General features: G+C 44.6%; 2 protein-coding genes and 1 long non-coding RNA gene across 15 annotated transcripts in view; 2 read left to right on the top strand and 1 right to left on the bottom strand.

Moving 5' to 3' along the window:
* The window catches only part of ATF7IP (activating transcription factor 7 interacting protein), a 74,639-nt gene extending 72,178 nt beyond the window's left edge, over window positions 1-2,461 (top strand). For all 11 annotated transcript variants that reach the window (XM_068191487.1, XM_068191488.1, XM_068191489.1 and 8 more), the window contains 2 exons: window positions 332-444; window positions 1,859-2,461. In XM_068191487.1, coding sequence (XP_068047588.1) covers window positions 332-444; window positions 1,859-2,275 — 530 coding nt within the window. In that variant the 3' untranslated portion in view covers window positions 2,276-2,461. The remainder of the gene's footprint in view (window positions 1-331; window positions 445-1,858) is intronic.
* A 22-nt stretch (window positions 2,462-2,483) lies between these two features.
* The window catches only part of PLBD1 (phospholipase B domain containing 1), a 46,530-nt gene continuing 32,610 nt past the window's right edge, over window positions 2,484-16,403 (bottom strand). For both annotated transcript variants that reach the window (XM_068191495.1, XM_068191494.1), the window contains exons 9-11: window positions 14,529-14,714; window positions 12,740-12,846; window positions 2,484-11,256 (exon numbers count right to left, since the gene is read on the bottom strand). In XM_068191495.1, the coding sequence (XP_068047596.1) occupies window positions 11,089-11,256; window positions 12,740-12,846; window positions 14,529-14,714 (461 nt within the window). In that variant the 3' untranslated portion in view covers window positions 2,484-11,088. The remainder of the gene's footprint in view (window positions 11,257-12,739; window positions 12,847-14,528; window positions 14,715-16,403) is intronic.
* On the top strand, window positions 11,858-15,904 carry LOC137474692 (uncharacterized). 2 transcript variants are annotated; one of them, XR_010999458.1, is made up of 3 exons: window positions 11,858-12,730; window positions 12,984-13,182; window positions 15,609-15,904. It is a non-coding gene; the product is annotated as an uncharacterized lncRNA (long non-coding RNA). The 2 variants fall into 2 exon arrangements; XR_010999457.1 differs by lacking the exon at window positions 15,609-15,904 and having other exon boundaries at window positions 12,984-13,484.

Raw genomic sequence — 16,403 nt, 5'->3', positions numbered from 1 at the left:
GAATCCCAAAATGATGTAATTGTTCTCTTCATACTTAATCTCCCTGTATCTCTCACACTTCTCCTCACCTATTTCTTTCATGCTACAAAGTGCTAAAGCAACGTTCTGTCCCTTCTGCAAATACAAGCGCTCGCTCTCTCTCACTTTTACAGCTTCAGGGGATGGGGGGTAATTTTGTTTTTACACAGTGCTTCATCAGTCTGCTGGCAGCTGGAGGATTCTTGTCTGACATTTGGCTTCCTGCAGCTGAACCAAGGAGTTGGTCTTCCAATGTTCTGTTTAGCTGCCTGTAAGTATTGAATACTCACAGTGTTCGTTGTGCTCCGTGCAGGTGTGACCGTGCGAATGCCTCAGACAACCTACGTGGTGAACAACGGGCTGGCTCTGGGCTCTGGAGCTCCTCAGCTCACGGTGCACCATCGACCGCCGCCGCAAGTGCACACTGTGAGTAGGCTTTCCAATCACCTGATGCAATGTACGGCCTTGCCTCTGCACTGGGACCCTCAGGCTGCTCTTAGTGTGAGCTGCAGAACAATGAAATGCCTTGTTGACACTTCACAGCCAGTTTTGTGCATGGCACCACCCAGTCACCTACAGCAACTCCTGCCCAGAATGGTAAAAGCTGTGCAATCTGTTAGCTCACCCTGACCGTCTCCAAATTACCAAGAGAAAATACTGAAAATTAGTACATGAGTTGTCTGCAGGAGACTCATGGAGTCAAGGGTACAGAAGAACTGCCAGTAAAATGTTTTGTCATGGTTTGGTTATGAAATGCATGACCAGTTTTTAGTACAGCTGTTTGCAAAACTCAGGAGAACAAGGTACAGACCAAATCTCCAAGGTTGCCAATTCCCAAACTCCAGAGGTTTTTAGTCAGCATTGAGGGTAATTACTTCTGCTAAAACTAATTACTTCACCTAAAACCCCTTTTAGTTAGAATTAGAGAATTTTCTCTGACACATTTAATTTCATTTCAAATACGTTTCCTGTACACTCACTGTTGAGCAGTCACATTACTTATGGTGTCCTGAAATGGTAACTATATTGTCAAGAAGGTGGCTTACCATCCTTTCAGTCTAGACACAATCAACTCAATGCACTCTCCAGTGATAAAAAATGACAATAAATGAAGCAAACATCACACGGAACACTTAAGATGCCAAAAATTATCTCAGATTCCAACCTGAAAGATCTCAGGCTTGAAGCACTGTAACCACCTTCCTAAACTCATCTTAACTAATATAAAGTAGAGACATGAGACTGTTTTTGCAGTACGAAAAAGAAATATCACAGGAAAGACACATTTGTGCCCTCATTTCAAAATTTTCTGGAAAGTGAGGCGTAGCTTTTGTGATCAATTTAAGGTGATAGAATCTATGTGGCATCATTACTCTGTCTTCCTTTTGTGACTGAATAACTGTCTGTAGAAATGATGAGTTGTCAGCTTAATGCCCTGCCTGCGGTGTCGGGTAACATGGGAACAGCAGCTCAAACTGCTTGGTTCAAAGTCATTGTGAACCTGCCTGCCCAGTCCTGGTAAAGGGCACAGTGTCGAGTTCATCCCCTCCTAGCTGCAAAGCAAAGAAGGTACATACGGGGATGTTACTGTGGCAACGATCGTTTGCACAACTAGGGATTTATGTAAGAATAGCATAAAAATTTATGGCATCCTTGTTCCCACCCCTTCCCATCTTTTGCAGCTGCTGCCTTGCCTCTGCAAGGGGCAGGGACATTGAGTTGTGATGGCTGGGTGATTGCAAGGCTCATCTGCTTCCAGTTACCTGGGGAATGATGAATTAAAGCCTCCTTCCATTGCTGTAGATTCTGACCTTTCCCTTACTGTTCTTATGCTGCTTAGGAGCCACCACGCCCCATACATCCCGCCCCACTTCCAGAGGCACCACAGCCACCACGTCTGCCCCCCGAAGCTGCCAACACTTCTCCACCTCAAAAGCCGCAGCTGAAGCTGGCCCGGGTACAGAGCCAGAATGGGATTGTGCTGTCATGGAGCGTGATGGAGGTGGACCGGAGCTGTGCCACTGTGGACAGTTACCACCTGTATGCCTACCACGAGGACCCCAGTGCCACCATGCCCTCGCAGTGGAAGAAGATCGGGGAGGTGAAGGCGCTGCCGCTGCCCATGGCATGCACTCTGACACAGTTCGTGTCTGGCAGCAAATACTACTTTGCAGTCAGGGCTAAGGATGTCTATGGACGCTTTGGACCCTTCTGTGACCCCCAGTCCACAGATGTGATCTCTTCCCAGAGCAGTTAAACTAGAGATCTTTGGACCCTCTAAACCTGTCCTGCTATCAAAAATTACCCCAGTTTTGGGAGGAGTTGATCCCATGCATGTAATTCACCTTTAAATCCACTCTGCAGGATTATTTTAGACAGGTGTATGACACACACTACATGCACTCAGAACCAATAGAAAAATAAAGTCTGACCTGCAGCAAGAGAGCCTGTTTTTTCTAAAATAGTTCATGTCATTGGCCATTTGAAAATTTTGTTTTTCCTTCCATGACAGGTGTTTGACTTAGATCCCTACTATCCTTTATCCAAGAGCATCCTGAATGCCTGGGATTCTGCTTCAGAGTGGAAACAAAATAGTAAATTGCAGTTTGTCTGAAGTAAAACATACACATCTGTAATGTCTATTGAGACACCAATACAAGGGCAAAAACGATCTGCCTCTTACCCCCCCAGCATTCTGTGAGCAGACTGTGACATGAAGGGTGATTCAAGGTCTCACTTTTTGTACTGGAGGCTTGAGTGGTCTGGTCTTACCTTACAAACTGTAATAAGCTCTCTGAGGGGAGGGAAGGGCACTTGAGTCTGGCCAGGAACCTGTGTAAATTTGGAGGTGGTGGAAAAAAAATAATAAATCACCCCACAACCTCCTACTTCTTCTAAGTTAGAATGCTCCTCTATTATCACTATCCTCCTCTACTTACCCTGGGAGCATTCCCAGATCTGAAACTGGATTGTAAAGACTCCATTCACACCTCTATAATTCGGACAATTTCTCTGTTCCTCCCCTTATACATCCAGCCCTATTTTTTAGATTTATTTTGTGCCTTAAAGGATAATTTCAAAAATAAAATGTAGCCAGATACCTTGTGCTGTTCTTTTATTTGGTTGGAGTTATTTTTCCCTTTACCCTTCTAGTCTTTTATCAGTGCTTCTCATTTTCTAGGCCTGCAGTAATTGCTATTTATGTAAAGACAAGAAAGTGTAACATCTGCTGATGGTGAATTTGTTCTTATGTGCAGTATCACTCAACCCTTTCCTTACTGTAATTCCTGAATAGTTGTTTTTATCCTGTCAAGAATATTGAGTATACAGACATAATTTTCCTCCAGAGCCTTTCCTAGTTCTTTTGGGAAAGCTGCAATTCAGCCAAAGAAGAAACCCTCATGGTGTGGTGCCATGAAAGCTTCTACCTGTTTGCACTCGTTTGGATACTCAGTGAGTACAAAAGGAGGAGCTGGCTTCCCAGTGTGCTTCTCTCTCCCATCACCTGCCTGCCTCTGCAGAAAGCAGACATAGCCAAGGGGGTTTAGAAACTGTTTTAGACACTGGCCTAAACCTTGTGAGCAACTGCAAATGTTAATAGATGCTTTCATGATGCTTCTGAGCTGAGAAGAGAAATTGGTGCATGTCCCCCGCCATCACCGACATGTTAAACTTGCTTTTTGCAGAACAAAATAGTAACGCACCTGGACAACAAAGCAGATGCAAGGATTGAATTTTGGCAATTTTCAGTTGCATTCCTACCCAATAGAACCAAACAGTGGGTTTAGAGGGGAAAGGGTTTTTTTAAATCCACTTCACCATATAGCAAAGCTGCAGAATATGACATTATTTCATTTCAGTGCTCTTTCTCTCAAAACCAGCATGTTGAAGTGTGAAGCAAGATTGAAGAATTATCAGAAAAGTTAAATCCCCAAACAGGACTGATGAAATATGCTGAGAGATTATGGGTTCTGTAGCTGTTGTTCCTTTTGTTTAGAACCTTTACAGTGAAAGAAATGGCACTGTAGACTTCTGTCTGGTTTACTGCACTACTTCATGTAGCTGGGAGTGTCACTTCTCTCAGGTGAGTTACGGATATTCTCTGTATGGAAACTTGCATTTAAAAGGTGATTTCGGCAGGCAAAAATTCTGGCTAAATCCAAGTATCCTCAGAGAAGGTTCATACTGTATGAAAAATGTGTAACCTTTCCTTTGAACTGCAGTTGTCCCTGTATTTCTGGTGCTATTATCAAAAATTCCTTGAATTTTTCTGTGTTTAAGTAAATGTTTTGTTTGCTTATTTTAAGGAATAATTACTTAAAAATGCATTTAGTCTGTTTGTGGAAATAGACTAAATTTGAGTCCTTATAAGGACAGTTCTGTAATAGAGATTAGAACAGTTATTTCCAGTTGGTGGCTGTCAAGTCCTTGGGCATTTTTTTGTTAATGTGTCTTTGAGGTGGTACCAAAGAGCCTTTGGCTGTATCAGTAGTATGAAGTTTTACAGTTTAAATGCTAAAATAAACATGAGGATACAATCTAGCACTTCCAATTATTTAGTTGTGATTCCAGTCCAAACTATACCTGAGCTTTGTAATAGCTTGAGCTTCCATTTAGATACCCCTTGTTAGGTTTGTCTCCTTTGGGATAGGCAGGGGGTGCAAGTCCTGCATTAGAGAATTTTCTTTCCTCCAGTGGAAGTATTAAAAGGGATGGTGTGTCATTCCATTTGGAGCTTTTGTGGGCTGCATCATTGGAGAAAGAAGACTCATACTTATCTATGAAAGATTTAGTTCTTCACTGATCTGACTGTAAAAACTGGCTTCTGTCTTAACAGATCCATTTCTGGTCTGTATGGCAGCAGTTCTAGGTTTTTGGCAGGATTTTGTGAGACACCCTTGTTGACCAAAGACATTGCAGCTATGGGGAGAACAATCACTTCCCTGTTGTTTCATCCCAGCAGGGCTGTTAAAGGTCAGATTTTAGTATCTTGAGCAAGTACTGGTGGAGAAGTATGTGATAAAGCATGGCTTGACTTTGAGATGCCTGTTTTGGTGTGGAAACCTCCAACGGAGCTGATCACTGATGCCCAAAGAGAAAACTACGCCAGTTTTGTGCAGTCACTGTCACTGTGGAGCAGACCTCTGCAGTGAGTTTGCTGACAAACACAAGTAGCGCTTAATTCCTTACCTCATGGCAGTTTTTCCCATGTAGTTGAGTGGCTGATGGTTTTATTATCCTTTACCTCCCAGAAAGATTAAAACTATCAAGAAGCTTTCTGCTAGCAGCAATCAACCAGAAACAATTTGTTTCAGTTACAGACTTTATTTGAAAGTATTACCAAAATATGTGGCAACATTCGGTACAGGTGTGCTAATACTGTGCTTCTAGACTGATCTCTTCATTAATGAAAAGTATCAATCACTGAAGCATTCCAATAATCTGCTTTTAAATACTCTAAAAATTTCTCTATGGCTTTTAAGTGAAAGTGTTGAGTTTGGTTTCTTCTCTGCACTTAATGCAAAATTTTCCATCTTTCAATAGCTTGGTATAAAGTTGTTCCCGACTCTGAATTTTGTGATTCTGTGTTTTGCTGCTGCCTCTGGGTACGTGACATTTCAGCAGTACCGCCTTGGACCGAGTTGCCCATGTTTTAGCAAACACAGCACTGACTACAGCTGTGTTTTCCATCCTCATTTCCCCTCTGGTGTGTTACAGGTTTGAATTGTTTTCTCTGTGTGTGATACAAGGGCATCTGGATGTCCAGGTTGAAAGTAAGTTGAGTTAGTTCATCTGCTTGGAGAGGAGCCCTGCTGTGGAGTGCTGGTGGCAAAATGGTGTGCTGTGTTTCTCCTAGTTACAGCTTCACTGGCCTCTGATATTGCAGTATGGCTGAAAAAGTACTGGATACAAAAACAGAAATGCTAGGAGGGGGCAGACTGCAGGTATGGCATCTGTACTGTCTCCAGTGACAGCTTCAGAAAACACAAGGATGCAGATCTCTCAGCCTGTAATTATTTCCATGCTCTGAGCAGCTTCCCTATGCGTTGGTCTGACATTGCTCCTTGGAATCGTTTGTGCTGCCCTCGGCCATGTTGGATCACTGAGCGCAAGCACTGTGACACCCAGTCCCAAGGTTTTTAGCACAAGGCTGGAAACACTCATGGTGTTCTCCCTGTAAAATTAAGGGGTCTTACCCTGCTTCCTTTGAAAACAAAGGCAAAACCGCTCAGTCTTCACTGGGACCATGACTCAGCTCAGTAGTAGGATCTGAACATCATTTGTACTGTAACAGAAATAGCCACTTCAGCTCTTCCTTGATGCTGTTAGTCTTAAATGTACAGTAAATAAAACCTGATATTATATAAAGGGGTGGGTCATGTCTGTTCCTGCTCCCAAGACAGCCATTCCCCAGGATGAGTATTGCATACACTGTACAAAATCAAGCTGTGATTCTGCCTTCTTATACACCCTTTGAATATTCTTTTGTCAAAAATATCTATGCAGATATTTTAAATAAAAGCTTGATATATTAAATATATATTTTTTTAATTTGTTGATTTGGGTAGGGGTGGGCATTGTATGAAAACACTGGAGGGAGAAGAGATTAAATGACACTAAGCCAGCCCTGCCATGCAAATCTATTCCCTTCTAAACACCTTCTGAAAGGAGAAGGAAAAAATTAAGGATAGCTAGGAGAAAGCAAATCAATAAATTTTCCTTTTCATCCCTTTTAAGTTAAAAAGATGTCTTTCTTTGTCATTATGCAGGCTGAGCATTCTTTTCTTCTTTTATATACATATGCTTATATATATCTATGTATAGATATGTGTGTGTGTGTGTATATATATATACACACATATGTATATTTGTACTGCTGTCTTAAACTAATAGGGTGTAGCTGTAAATAAGATAGCTGAGTAGTAGTTGTTCAGGGATTCCTGTTTAGCTTTAGTAATTTATTGGTTATCAGAAGTCAAATGTGCAAAATCCTTTGTTGAAAAATTCCAAATCTGATTTCTTGTTTTGTTTTGCAGCTGGACTTGTAAATACAAAATAAAAAATGTAGGACTGATTTGATGTCCAGTTTAAGCTGGGCAGTTGCCAGCTTTCCCCATTTTTGTATGTACTGTAGATTAGTTTGTGTCTGTGTTAACTGTTAGTGGGATTTTGTCTGACAAGCCTGGAATTTATACTTTGAAATAAAACTCCTGGGTTTTTAACATTTTGAGTCATCTTTGCTTAGTTCCTGACACCACGGGAGGCAACTCTCTCAAAAAAGAGCCCTGACTCTGCTCCTCCTCTTCAGAGGTGTTGCAGCCTTGCTCAACCAACACTGAGCAGCAAGGGTTTGGCTCTTGGTCATTCCCAGGAAGTTAACTGCACAGTGCTGCCCTCACAGAAGCAAAAAACCAAAGCAATGCTGTAGCTTCTGGAAAGTTGCCTTCCGTGCATTTCTGCAAAGCGTGGACAGACAGAATAAAGTGACTTGCACCCCAACGTTGCCCGCGACAAATGCAGGAATGGAAATCCAATTGCTGGTGCTGCTCTCCTTGTCCTCCAAGATGCCAGGTTTGACCTCTGAAGCAATGGTCATTCTTTCAGCAAGAGGCTTTGGACAATGTACCAGGGTTTTTCAGAGCACCCTTCAAGCATGAAGGCCCACTCACCTGGCCAGGGAGCAGCTGCTGTGCACAGCACAAAGTGCATCACTCAGGGATAATGAAATCAGGATTAATAAATTAAAAGTAAATAATTAATAAAAGCATGTTTCAATGCAGGCATCATGAAGGGCTCTGCCCCCCCACCCAGCTGCTTCAAGGGTAGAAGCCAGGAACAGCACCGTGACAGATGTGCAACTCGTTTGGGACCAATAAACAGCTGGACTAGAAGGCAGTCTGGGAAAATCTGCCTCTTGGACCCAACTCTGCTGCCAAATTGTAGAGCACTCAAAGTACTTAGAACATGGAGTTACTGACATACCGAACCTGAGTTAGTGCTGAGCCTGTACTTCGAGGGCATATAATTAATTTGTGATGCTAATAATTAGTTTCCATGCACTCTACTAAAATTTGCTTCAAGTCACTGACCAGAAGATGATGGACTCTTGTGAAATGATGCCTCAGCACAATCCCACTTGAAAGTCCTGAGTTTCTAAAACTGCCTATTTAAACTACAAGTATATGTACTGCACATAGTGCAGAACCTATGTTTTATCATCAAATACAGCATAACTACTCTGCTCAAGCACTGCTTTAATTGCAGTTCCTGCTGAAGTAAAGCAAAGTGAGAATGTGAACCTGCCGAACACTCGCTGTTTGTTGCAGAGTAGCTGCACACACACATATGGTAGGTCTGGAAAGAAGTGCTGCAGACCCAGAGCAAAGTCCATTTCTGCACACCACTGATGCTTCTACTAAGGAAACTGAAAAAACCCCATCAGTCAGCTGAGAAGCAAATCTGAGTCAGCAGCACAGCACCAAGACACTGCCAAAGGAGTGCTGTTGGTTTCTCTCTGAAGTACTGTGCAGCCTGGCCTGGGCAGGCACTGCTAAGACCTTGACCAGGTGTCTCCTGCTACAGAGAGAGGATGCTGTGACAGACTGTGGCCCGTGGTACAGCTGAGGCTGTGCAGGGTACGACCACTAGAACCAGAATGGGTGAGTTTGCTACTGAATTTCAGAAAAGGGGGATGGTAAAGCATGTGAAAGTTTGTGTTAGATGTGACAATTCTGATGGCCCTGCTGAGAGGAGTAATTTCCTCTATGCATTGACTGAAGAGGATTTTTTTCATTATGGCAAGAGAGATTTATCACTACCACCTCCCACTTCCATCTCCCCACCAACTAAGGCCATCTTCAGCCAAACCTGGAAACCTGAAGTTGAAAAGTCAGAAGCCACAGGATTTGGAAAAACCTGGAAGCAGGGTATGAAAAAGGTGGCAACTTCTGCCACAATTCTTCTGCTTAGAACATACCTTCTTTTTTTTATTCCAAGTGGCATCTGAAGAAGGAAATTAGCTACTCAAAGAGACCTTTAAACTTCATGTAGCTGTCTGTCAATTCTTTTGCACCTGCCTACGGGGCCATGCAATGCTATCAAAGCCCCCTCTGGTCACTGATGCAGCTGTGCAGGGAAGAGGAGCTGGACCCAGCTGCTGTGGTCAGGACTGGAAGATCAGCCCTGGATGGCCTGGCAACGAAGCACAAAGGACAGCACAGCAAGAGGAATGCAGTGGCCTTTAGCAGCACAACCAAAGGCAAAAAAAAAAATAGCCACAGTCACACAGACTGGAGTCCTAAGGCTTACAAGGTCCCATTGGTGTAAATACTTACAGAAAGGCACTCTCAAAAGAAGAGCTCTGAGTTGGAGCACAAAACAGGTCACACCTCAGGGTAGGAGGCTCAAGGTGAGAGAAAGGCAGAGCTGACATTTCCAGGCATATTGTCATGTCATGGGCACATCACAGGTGCCACACAGCTCCACTCTTTGCTGGTGGAAGCATCTAGCTGTGCCCTGGGTCAAGAACACTGTTCACTGCAGTAATCCACTGGCAGTTTCCTGGTCCCTGGGGAGCAACTTTTTAACAGTACTTCTCCATTTGTATTTTTATATAAAACTGTGTGACAAAGCAGTAAATACATCCTGCAGTGTTGCTGCATTGTCTAGGAGTGACAGTGAAGTCAAGCCATCCTCCAGCCCCTCTGTGCTTCCAGTTTCAAACAAACAGCTGATTCTTGGTCCTCTGCTTGCTGGCAGCTCAGATCCTCGCAGTGCTCCTCGTGACCCAGATCCATTCCTTAAGTGTCGTCCTTAATGCCTGCTGCAGCCTGTTCAATCCAGGTCAATTCAATCCAATCTGTGGCAGTGGCTCCACCGCCACATGGAGGAGGTCTCTGCACACAGCATCTCACACCTACTTCCTACCTCAGCAAACAAATTGCTTCAGTCCCTTCATAAATTTTTCATCGTCAACAACAGCTTTGCTGTAACTTCTGGTCTCCCTCTTCCCTTGGCAAAAATCACCCTCACTGTGACAACCAAATATTTAGCTAGAACCTCACCCAGTAACGTGCTCCCTTTCCCAGCACACAAGCTAAATGCTAGAGGCTTCATTAAAACCTCACACTGCTCATCATTCTTCACCTTCATAATACAGGGCACTGCTGTGCACTATTTAGCTTGGACCATCAAGGACATGAGGAAAGAGATGTTTTGTTTTACTTAATTACACATAGAACATCTAGCACAAAACAGCCTAGTGACTCAACTCCTTGGTGTAAACAGGTAGCTAAGAGTAATGTGCACAGCCCTGGCCCTCACAGCCATCTCACTGTCACATTCCCCTGCCACAGCTGAGAGAGCAGGCAAAGATGGCACTGAGCAACTGCACGGACTGATCCATTCCAAGAGAGAGATCCCTTGTAAGAGATCCATTGCATCACATTTCTGTCCCTGCAGCCAGGGGCATTTCCAAAGCATCAGGCTGCTTCCCTTCACCCTCTTTTGAAGCCTGACATTGCCAGCTGCTCTGACCACACAAAGGAAGTCATGACAGTGCCACTAAAAGTCACATCCTGTACAGAACAGACTGATCTGCTATGGAGAACACACACTTGATGGGAAGCAACTTGCAGCACACTATTCAGACAAGAGGCAGACATCAAGCCAGCACTGAGGTAAGGCCATCACGGCCCAAAGCAGCCACCTGGTTTGGCCCATCCCTGGAAACAGGTCCCATGTTGCTACCAGAAACAGATCACTCTCACTGGTGGCATTGCTGCTCTCTCCTGCTCTGGGAACAGCTGTGATGATGGCTCAGATCAACAGAAAGCTCTGCCACCTGCTTCTCATCAATCCTACTCAGAGGAAGGGCCACCCAAACAGCTCAGAAAAAAGGAACATGCTTTGGGCTGCAGTGAAGCAGCCAATATCAGTACAAAGTGCCTAGCAGGCAGGACATGGGAAGGCAGGTATAAGGCACAGGGATGTGGACATCCAGGTCAATTTATTACACAAGAAATAATATTTCCATTTAAAAAAACCCACTAGTGGATACTGACGCTGGTTTTACAGGATCGGTCTCATGGTGACAAAATCGAAGTTGTATGAGTCGGGCAGGCCCTGGTGCCGCGTGCGGTTGAACCGTCTCCAGCTGAAGACGGGGAGACCGCCCTGCACCGGAGGGCCATTGATGGCAGAGGCTGTGAACGCTGCAGCCAGGCGGAAATCCGACACCTGGAACAAAGGACAGGAACCCGGGGCAAAAGGGCAGCGTGAGGCTTGACACATCCCCATCCCAGACAGCACAAACACTCCAGGAGATTTAATAATAAGGTGAGAGAGGAGAGCAGAGGGAAACATGCACAGGCAGCAATTCCTCCCTGCACAGAGGCATCTCTAGTCATGCAGCAGCCAGTGGTGAAGGGCACCAACAAACCACAAGCCCACACTTGCCCTTGCTAGGCTGAAAGAGCCAGAGTATCTGCCCTCAAGACAGCCCTCCCCAGTTTTATGAGGCTACAGCAGGCAGATGAGGGGGTCTGCCCTAAGCTCTGCTGCATGTTGAGCACTTGGGCCATCCCCTGGACATGTCAAGGTAATTCAGGAATGGAAAAAGGCAGCACAGAGTTAATATTGCTACCCAGGCTCTGTGCTGCTCCTTCATTGTCTCCAAAGAGGTCCCAAGCCTGCTCCATCTTCCCAAACTCAAACACTAAATTTTTCTGTAGGGTTTATAACTAGAACAGGTGTGCTCTGGGTTATTTCTTTCAATGCCCCTCTTAGGCCCCCTGTTCCACCTCTAGCCCAGCCCATTCCCCTTGCCTAACTGTGCTGGCTAAGGCACTGCAGCATGCACTGACCACTCCCTTACCAGACCACTCGACAAAGCCATTTTCTGCATTCTTCTTGTATTACCCAGCTCTGGGAGTCTCCCACTACTGTCCACTGCAACACACAGCTGGCTGGACACAGCACTGGAGATACCAAAATAGCCTCCCCAGGCCCATCCTAGCAACCAAACGCATAATCCAGAAATGCAGCAGGCTGGACCCCACAGGGTAAAACACTGTACAACTTTTCAGCACAGCTGCTTATTTGGGCATTGCTCTTCACAGTGAAAATATCATATAACCTGCCTAAAATAAATGCTCCAGGACAGTGGGTCTAAGGATTTTCCCACATCCCCCTAAAATGCAAAGTGATCTTCACCAAACTTTACATAAAGCAGTTTTGCAGAGAGGTGGAGCCCCAGAGCAGGGTGGCTTACTAGAGAGCCAGGCTTTTGTAAATGTAAACCTGAAGTGAGACTGCAACCCCTTTCCTGTGGGCTCTGGGAGGCACCCACAGAGTCCTAATGAACCCGAGGCTGAGGCTATACAATAGTCTCCTTCCCTGAGTGAGTTGAAGACTCATTTCCTGCTGTAAAGCCTTGGGGTTTAACCCTTTAACACCACAAGCTCCCATGGACATAGTTGTTTCACACACATCCCCCTGTATCCCGTCCCACTGTGCCAGGACTGATGTCAGGGACAGGAAATGAGACTCTGCAGAGAATTCCCATCTGAGGAGGTGCCCAAGCAGTGAGACAGCATGAAAAGAGGGAACAGACATGCCTGGCCATGCTTGCCCTGGTGCAGGGAAACATGCTACAGGTCTGACAGGAGCACAAACAGGCTGCAGCCAACATTCAGCAGATATTGAAATTGAGGTAATTTACCTTGGAGTCATAGCAGCCTGCAGGCACTGGTAAAGAAGGATTCAGGTCTTCCCGGCAGCAAATGGTGTTGCAAGGATTGTGTTCAGCATAAGGATCATGCTGATAGTCTGGGGTGAAACATGGTGGGAAGAGCAGAAGAAAAGAAAGAAAGTTAGCCTCCTCACAGAAAGCTGATGCAGAGTACTGGAGCCACTAAGAACTGGGTAGCTGCACTCTGTCACATTGCTTTTGCACTTCTCCCTAGGTACCAGCTACAGGTCAGCACTCAAGACAGGACATAAGTAGACAAGATGCTAATTCAAGACCATACAGCTACTTCTGCATCCCAGGGGCACCACTGCCAAACTCTAACCACAAATATCTGCAATTCCAGCTGATGAAATTCCACATGATGAAAGCTTGTAGAAACTTTGTCAGGAGAGAAAAGCAGAAGAGAAAGGCAAGTGGCAGGTTGGGGGGTGGGGGGCAGAGAGAGAGGGGGAAATGTAGCAATGAGAGCCTTTGTTTTCCTGTTCTGGATTAAAATAAGTATAAAGGAGCAAAACCTTTGAACACCCACTGCAGTAGCTGCAAGCCAGGAGGGGAAGGTGGTGAGCTCAGCATCTACGAGCATGGTGCTACTCACAGCCCAGACAGGAATGATACCCCACCCTGGGAGAGGCCTCCCAAACCTCAAGTCCAGCAATCATCAAGCTGCCTATAATTGGGAATAAAAATATAGCATCTAAACCTATCAGTACTTTGAGATGGGTTTAGCCAGAAGTTAATTAAGCTGGGTTTAATCCATTTAAGTAGAGCCCTGTCAGGAAAAAAAACAACACAGCATTACCTACTGTCCTGGTTCAACCCCTGCTGGCAACTAAGTACTACACAACTGCTCATCCACATCCCTCCAAGCCCCACCCCTCATGGGATGGGGAGAAGAATCAGAAAAAGGTGAAAGCCATGGGTTGAGATAACAACAATTTCAATAACTGAATTGTTAATAATAAAAATTAAAAAGGAGAGGGAGGGCAAGAAAAAAAACCCTTAGAGAAACAAGTGATTCGCAATACAATTGCTCACCACCTGCTGACCAATGCAATGCCCATCCCTGAGCAATGATCAGCCCCTTCCAGCCAATTCCCACAGTTTACACAATAAGCATAAGGTTCAGTGATATGGAATACCCCTTTGGCCACTTCAGGTCAGCTGTCCTGGCTATGCTCTGCCAGCTTCTTTTGTACCTGCTCGCTGGCAGAGCATGGGAAACTGAAAAGTCCTTGACTTATCAACAACTAAAACATCAGAGTAGTAAAACAAACTATCAACATTATTGTCATACTAAAGCCAAAATACAGTACTGTATTAACCACTAGGAAAATTAACTCTATCCCACCTGCAAAAGACCATTTGCCTGAACATGGATAACGACCTTAAGTTTTACACTAAATTCTCTGGTCTGATCATGTCTAACTGTTGCTAGGATTTAAGGCTTTCAAGATTGACAGGCTGTAGATGTATTAGGTGATAGCAGTCCATGAAGTCTCTTGGAGTACTCTCTTAGAGTCAGAAGCTTTCTGGAAAAGTCAAATAACAAGCCCAAGGGGCCTTGCTCTTGATAGAGCAATTTTAGCCCAGTTTCCTACCTTCAAAATAAGCTTGTGTTACCTTTTTGCTTTGTGTGCATTCTGCATTTAGAACAACATAACTGATCTGTATGTGAGGCTGCAGCTTCCCACTATAATCCAAGAAATAAAATTAACACTGCTTATTAAGATCTACTCCACAGCACACAAACGTTTCTTACTGTTGTATCTCATGATGTACTTCATGCTTTCCAAGTTGGTCACCTTGCCCTGGTCTCGACGGAAGATTTTGGCTCTTGGAGCAAGCTCATAGGAGAAATCCATGCCATACTTGACAACGTATGATGCATACCCACTGAGATTGTAAATCTTTTCATGGAAAGGGATATTGTATGAAGGCCAGTAACCTGCCAGAGACAAACCCCAATCTGTTAATCACTTGGAAAAGCTGGATGCTCTTACTTGTATCAGAAAATAAACTAAATAATTTTCTATGTTGCATTGCCTTAGCAGCATGTCGAGGAACAACACAGAAAACTGGTTTGAACACAATAAGGCAACAGTCACTGGCATGACCAGGGTTGACTCCCAGCATAACACCACTGGAGACTGCGTACCCAGGCAACCCGCCCCCAGACTTCCAGCCTCAGGACTCATCCTGCAAAACAGCTGAGATCAGACTTGCAGGAGCCTGAACATGCAGCATGGCCACAGCCCTCTTGTAGAGATTTCCCTGCTGAACCCTAAAGGACTGCAAATTCATTTACCTCCACCAAACTTCACAGTGAGAGGCCTGAAGTCACTCTGGTTTTGCCCCCTTCCCATCTCAACAAAGCAGAACAACACACCATGCTGAGAAGTCAGGGAGGGACTGACACACACAAACACAAAGAGACCACAGGGCTACTGAGGGCCAACAGGAGGCAGGCCAGCACACACACGCTTTGTGCAGTGGGGGTTGCACACAGTCATAAAGAAAGATCGGGGATTGCTACACATTTGCCAGGAGCTGCCTTTGAAGGTTAAGAAGTGATTGATCAGCAGAGCAGAGCTTTGCTCAAACTTTCCCAAAAGCATTCCTGCAGGTTTTGTTAACTCTGAAGAGCAAAGGATGCCAGGCAGGATTCCAGAGAAGAATTTTAGGTAGGTGACATAAAACTGCCTAAAAGAAGACCACCGTGGAAAGCTCTTGGAAAGAGCCAGGAGACCTTCCAGTTCAGAATCTGGGTACAGGAGGTCCTAGAATATATAAGAATAGATAACTATACCCTAACATTTAATTTTTTCTATTTTTTAGGCAGTAAGTATATAACATGAGCTAGGCCCAAGAGTAGCACACTTTCAAGTTGTCTCCAAATCACTAACATTCCCTGTTGTTCATTCTCAAATCACATACATCAGGATTTGGTTTAGAGATTTACTATCTGGTAAATGCAGACCTCCATATATTAAGATCAGTCCAGCACAGTGTGAGGAGTCTGGTGTAAGATGCTCAAGAAAATCAACTGGAACTCACTGGGAGCAATACACACAAATACAAACCAAACTTCCTGAAGGATACACAGACAGCATACGGAGTGAAGCACTGTCTGAGTGGAATCCTAGGATAGGGAAGACAGGAATACCCTGTCTGCTGGCATTTGCTTAGAGCCAACCTGAAGGAAACAGGTTGTGTACAGGCTGTGTTGTAATACAGGCATCCTCCAGAAATGAGCAACTTGCCAGCCTCTAACGACACAGGCTGGAGGATATGGATATATCAGCTTCCAAACCAGTGAGGTTTAGCTGTGATTCAAAAAGGTGTTATTGTCTCACATGAAAGCAGTGCGTACAGATGACCCACCTGGAAAAACTTGTTAAAATTGCTAAAACAGAGGAAGTTATTAAAGTTCTCCTTCAGCAAGAGCTCTTCTGTGTCTCAGGCTCTGCAAGACTGCAAATCCTGTGTAGAGTGCAGCAGTCAACTTAAGCCAGGCTTTACCCAAGGGCTGCTATAAGCCAGTGAAACCTGACAGGGTACACAGTGACAAAAAACAAGTCAAGAGAGACTGTGAAGTTGAAAGGAAGGGATGACATGAAGGCAGCAAAAAAATCCC

This window comes from Anomalospiza imberbis, chromosome 5 (assembly GCF_031753505.1).
Source record: "Anomalospiza imberbis isolate Cuckoo-Finch-1a 21T00152 chromosome 5, ASM3175350v1, whole genome shotgun sequence".
NCBI classification, from domain to species: Eukaryota; Metazoa; Chordata; class Aves; order Passeriformes; family Viduidae; genus Anomalospiza; species Anomalospiza imberbis.
Note: the sequence above shows the minus strand (reverse complement) of the source record. Positions and strands in the feature narration are given on the sequence as shown.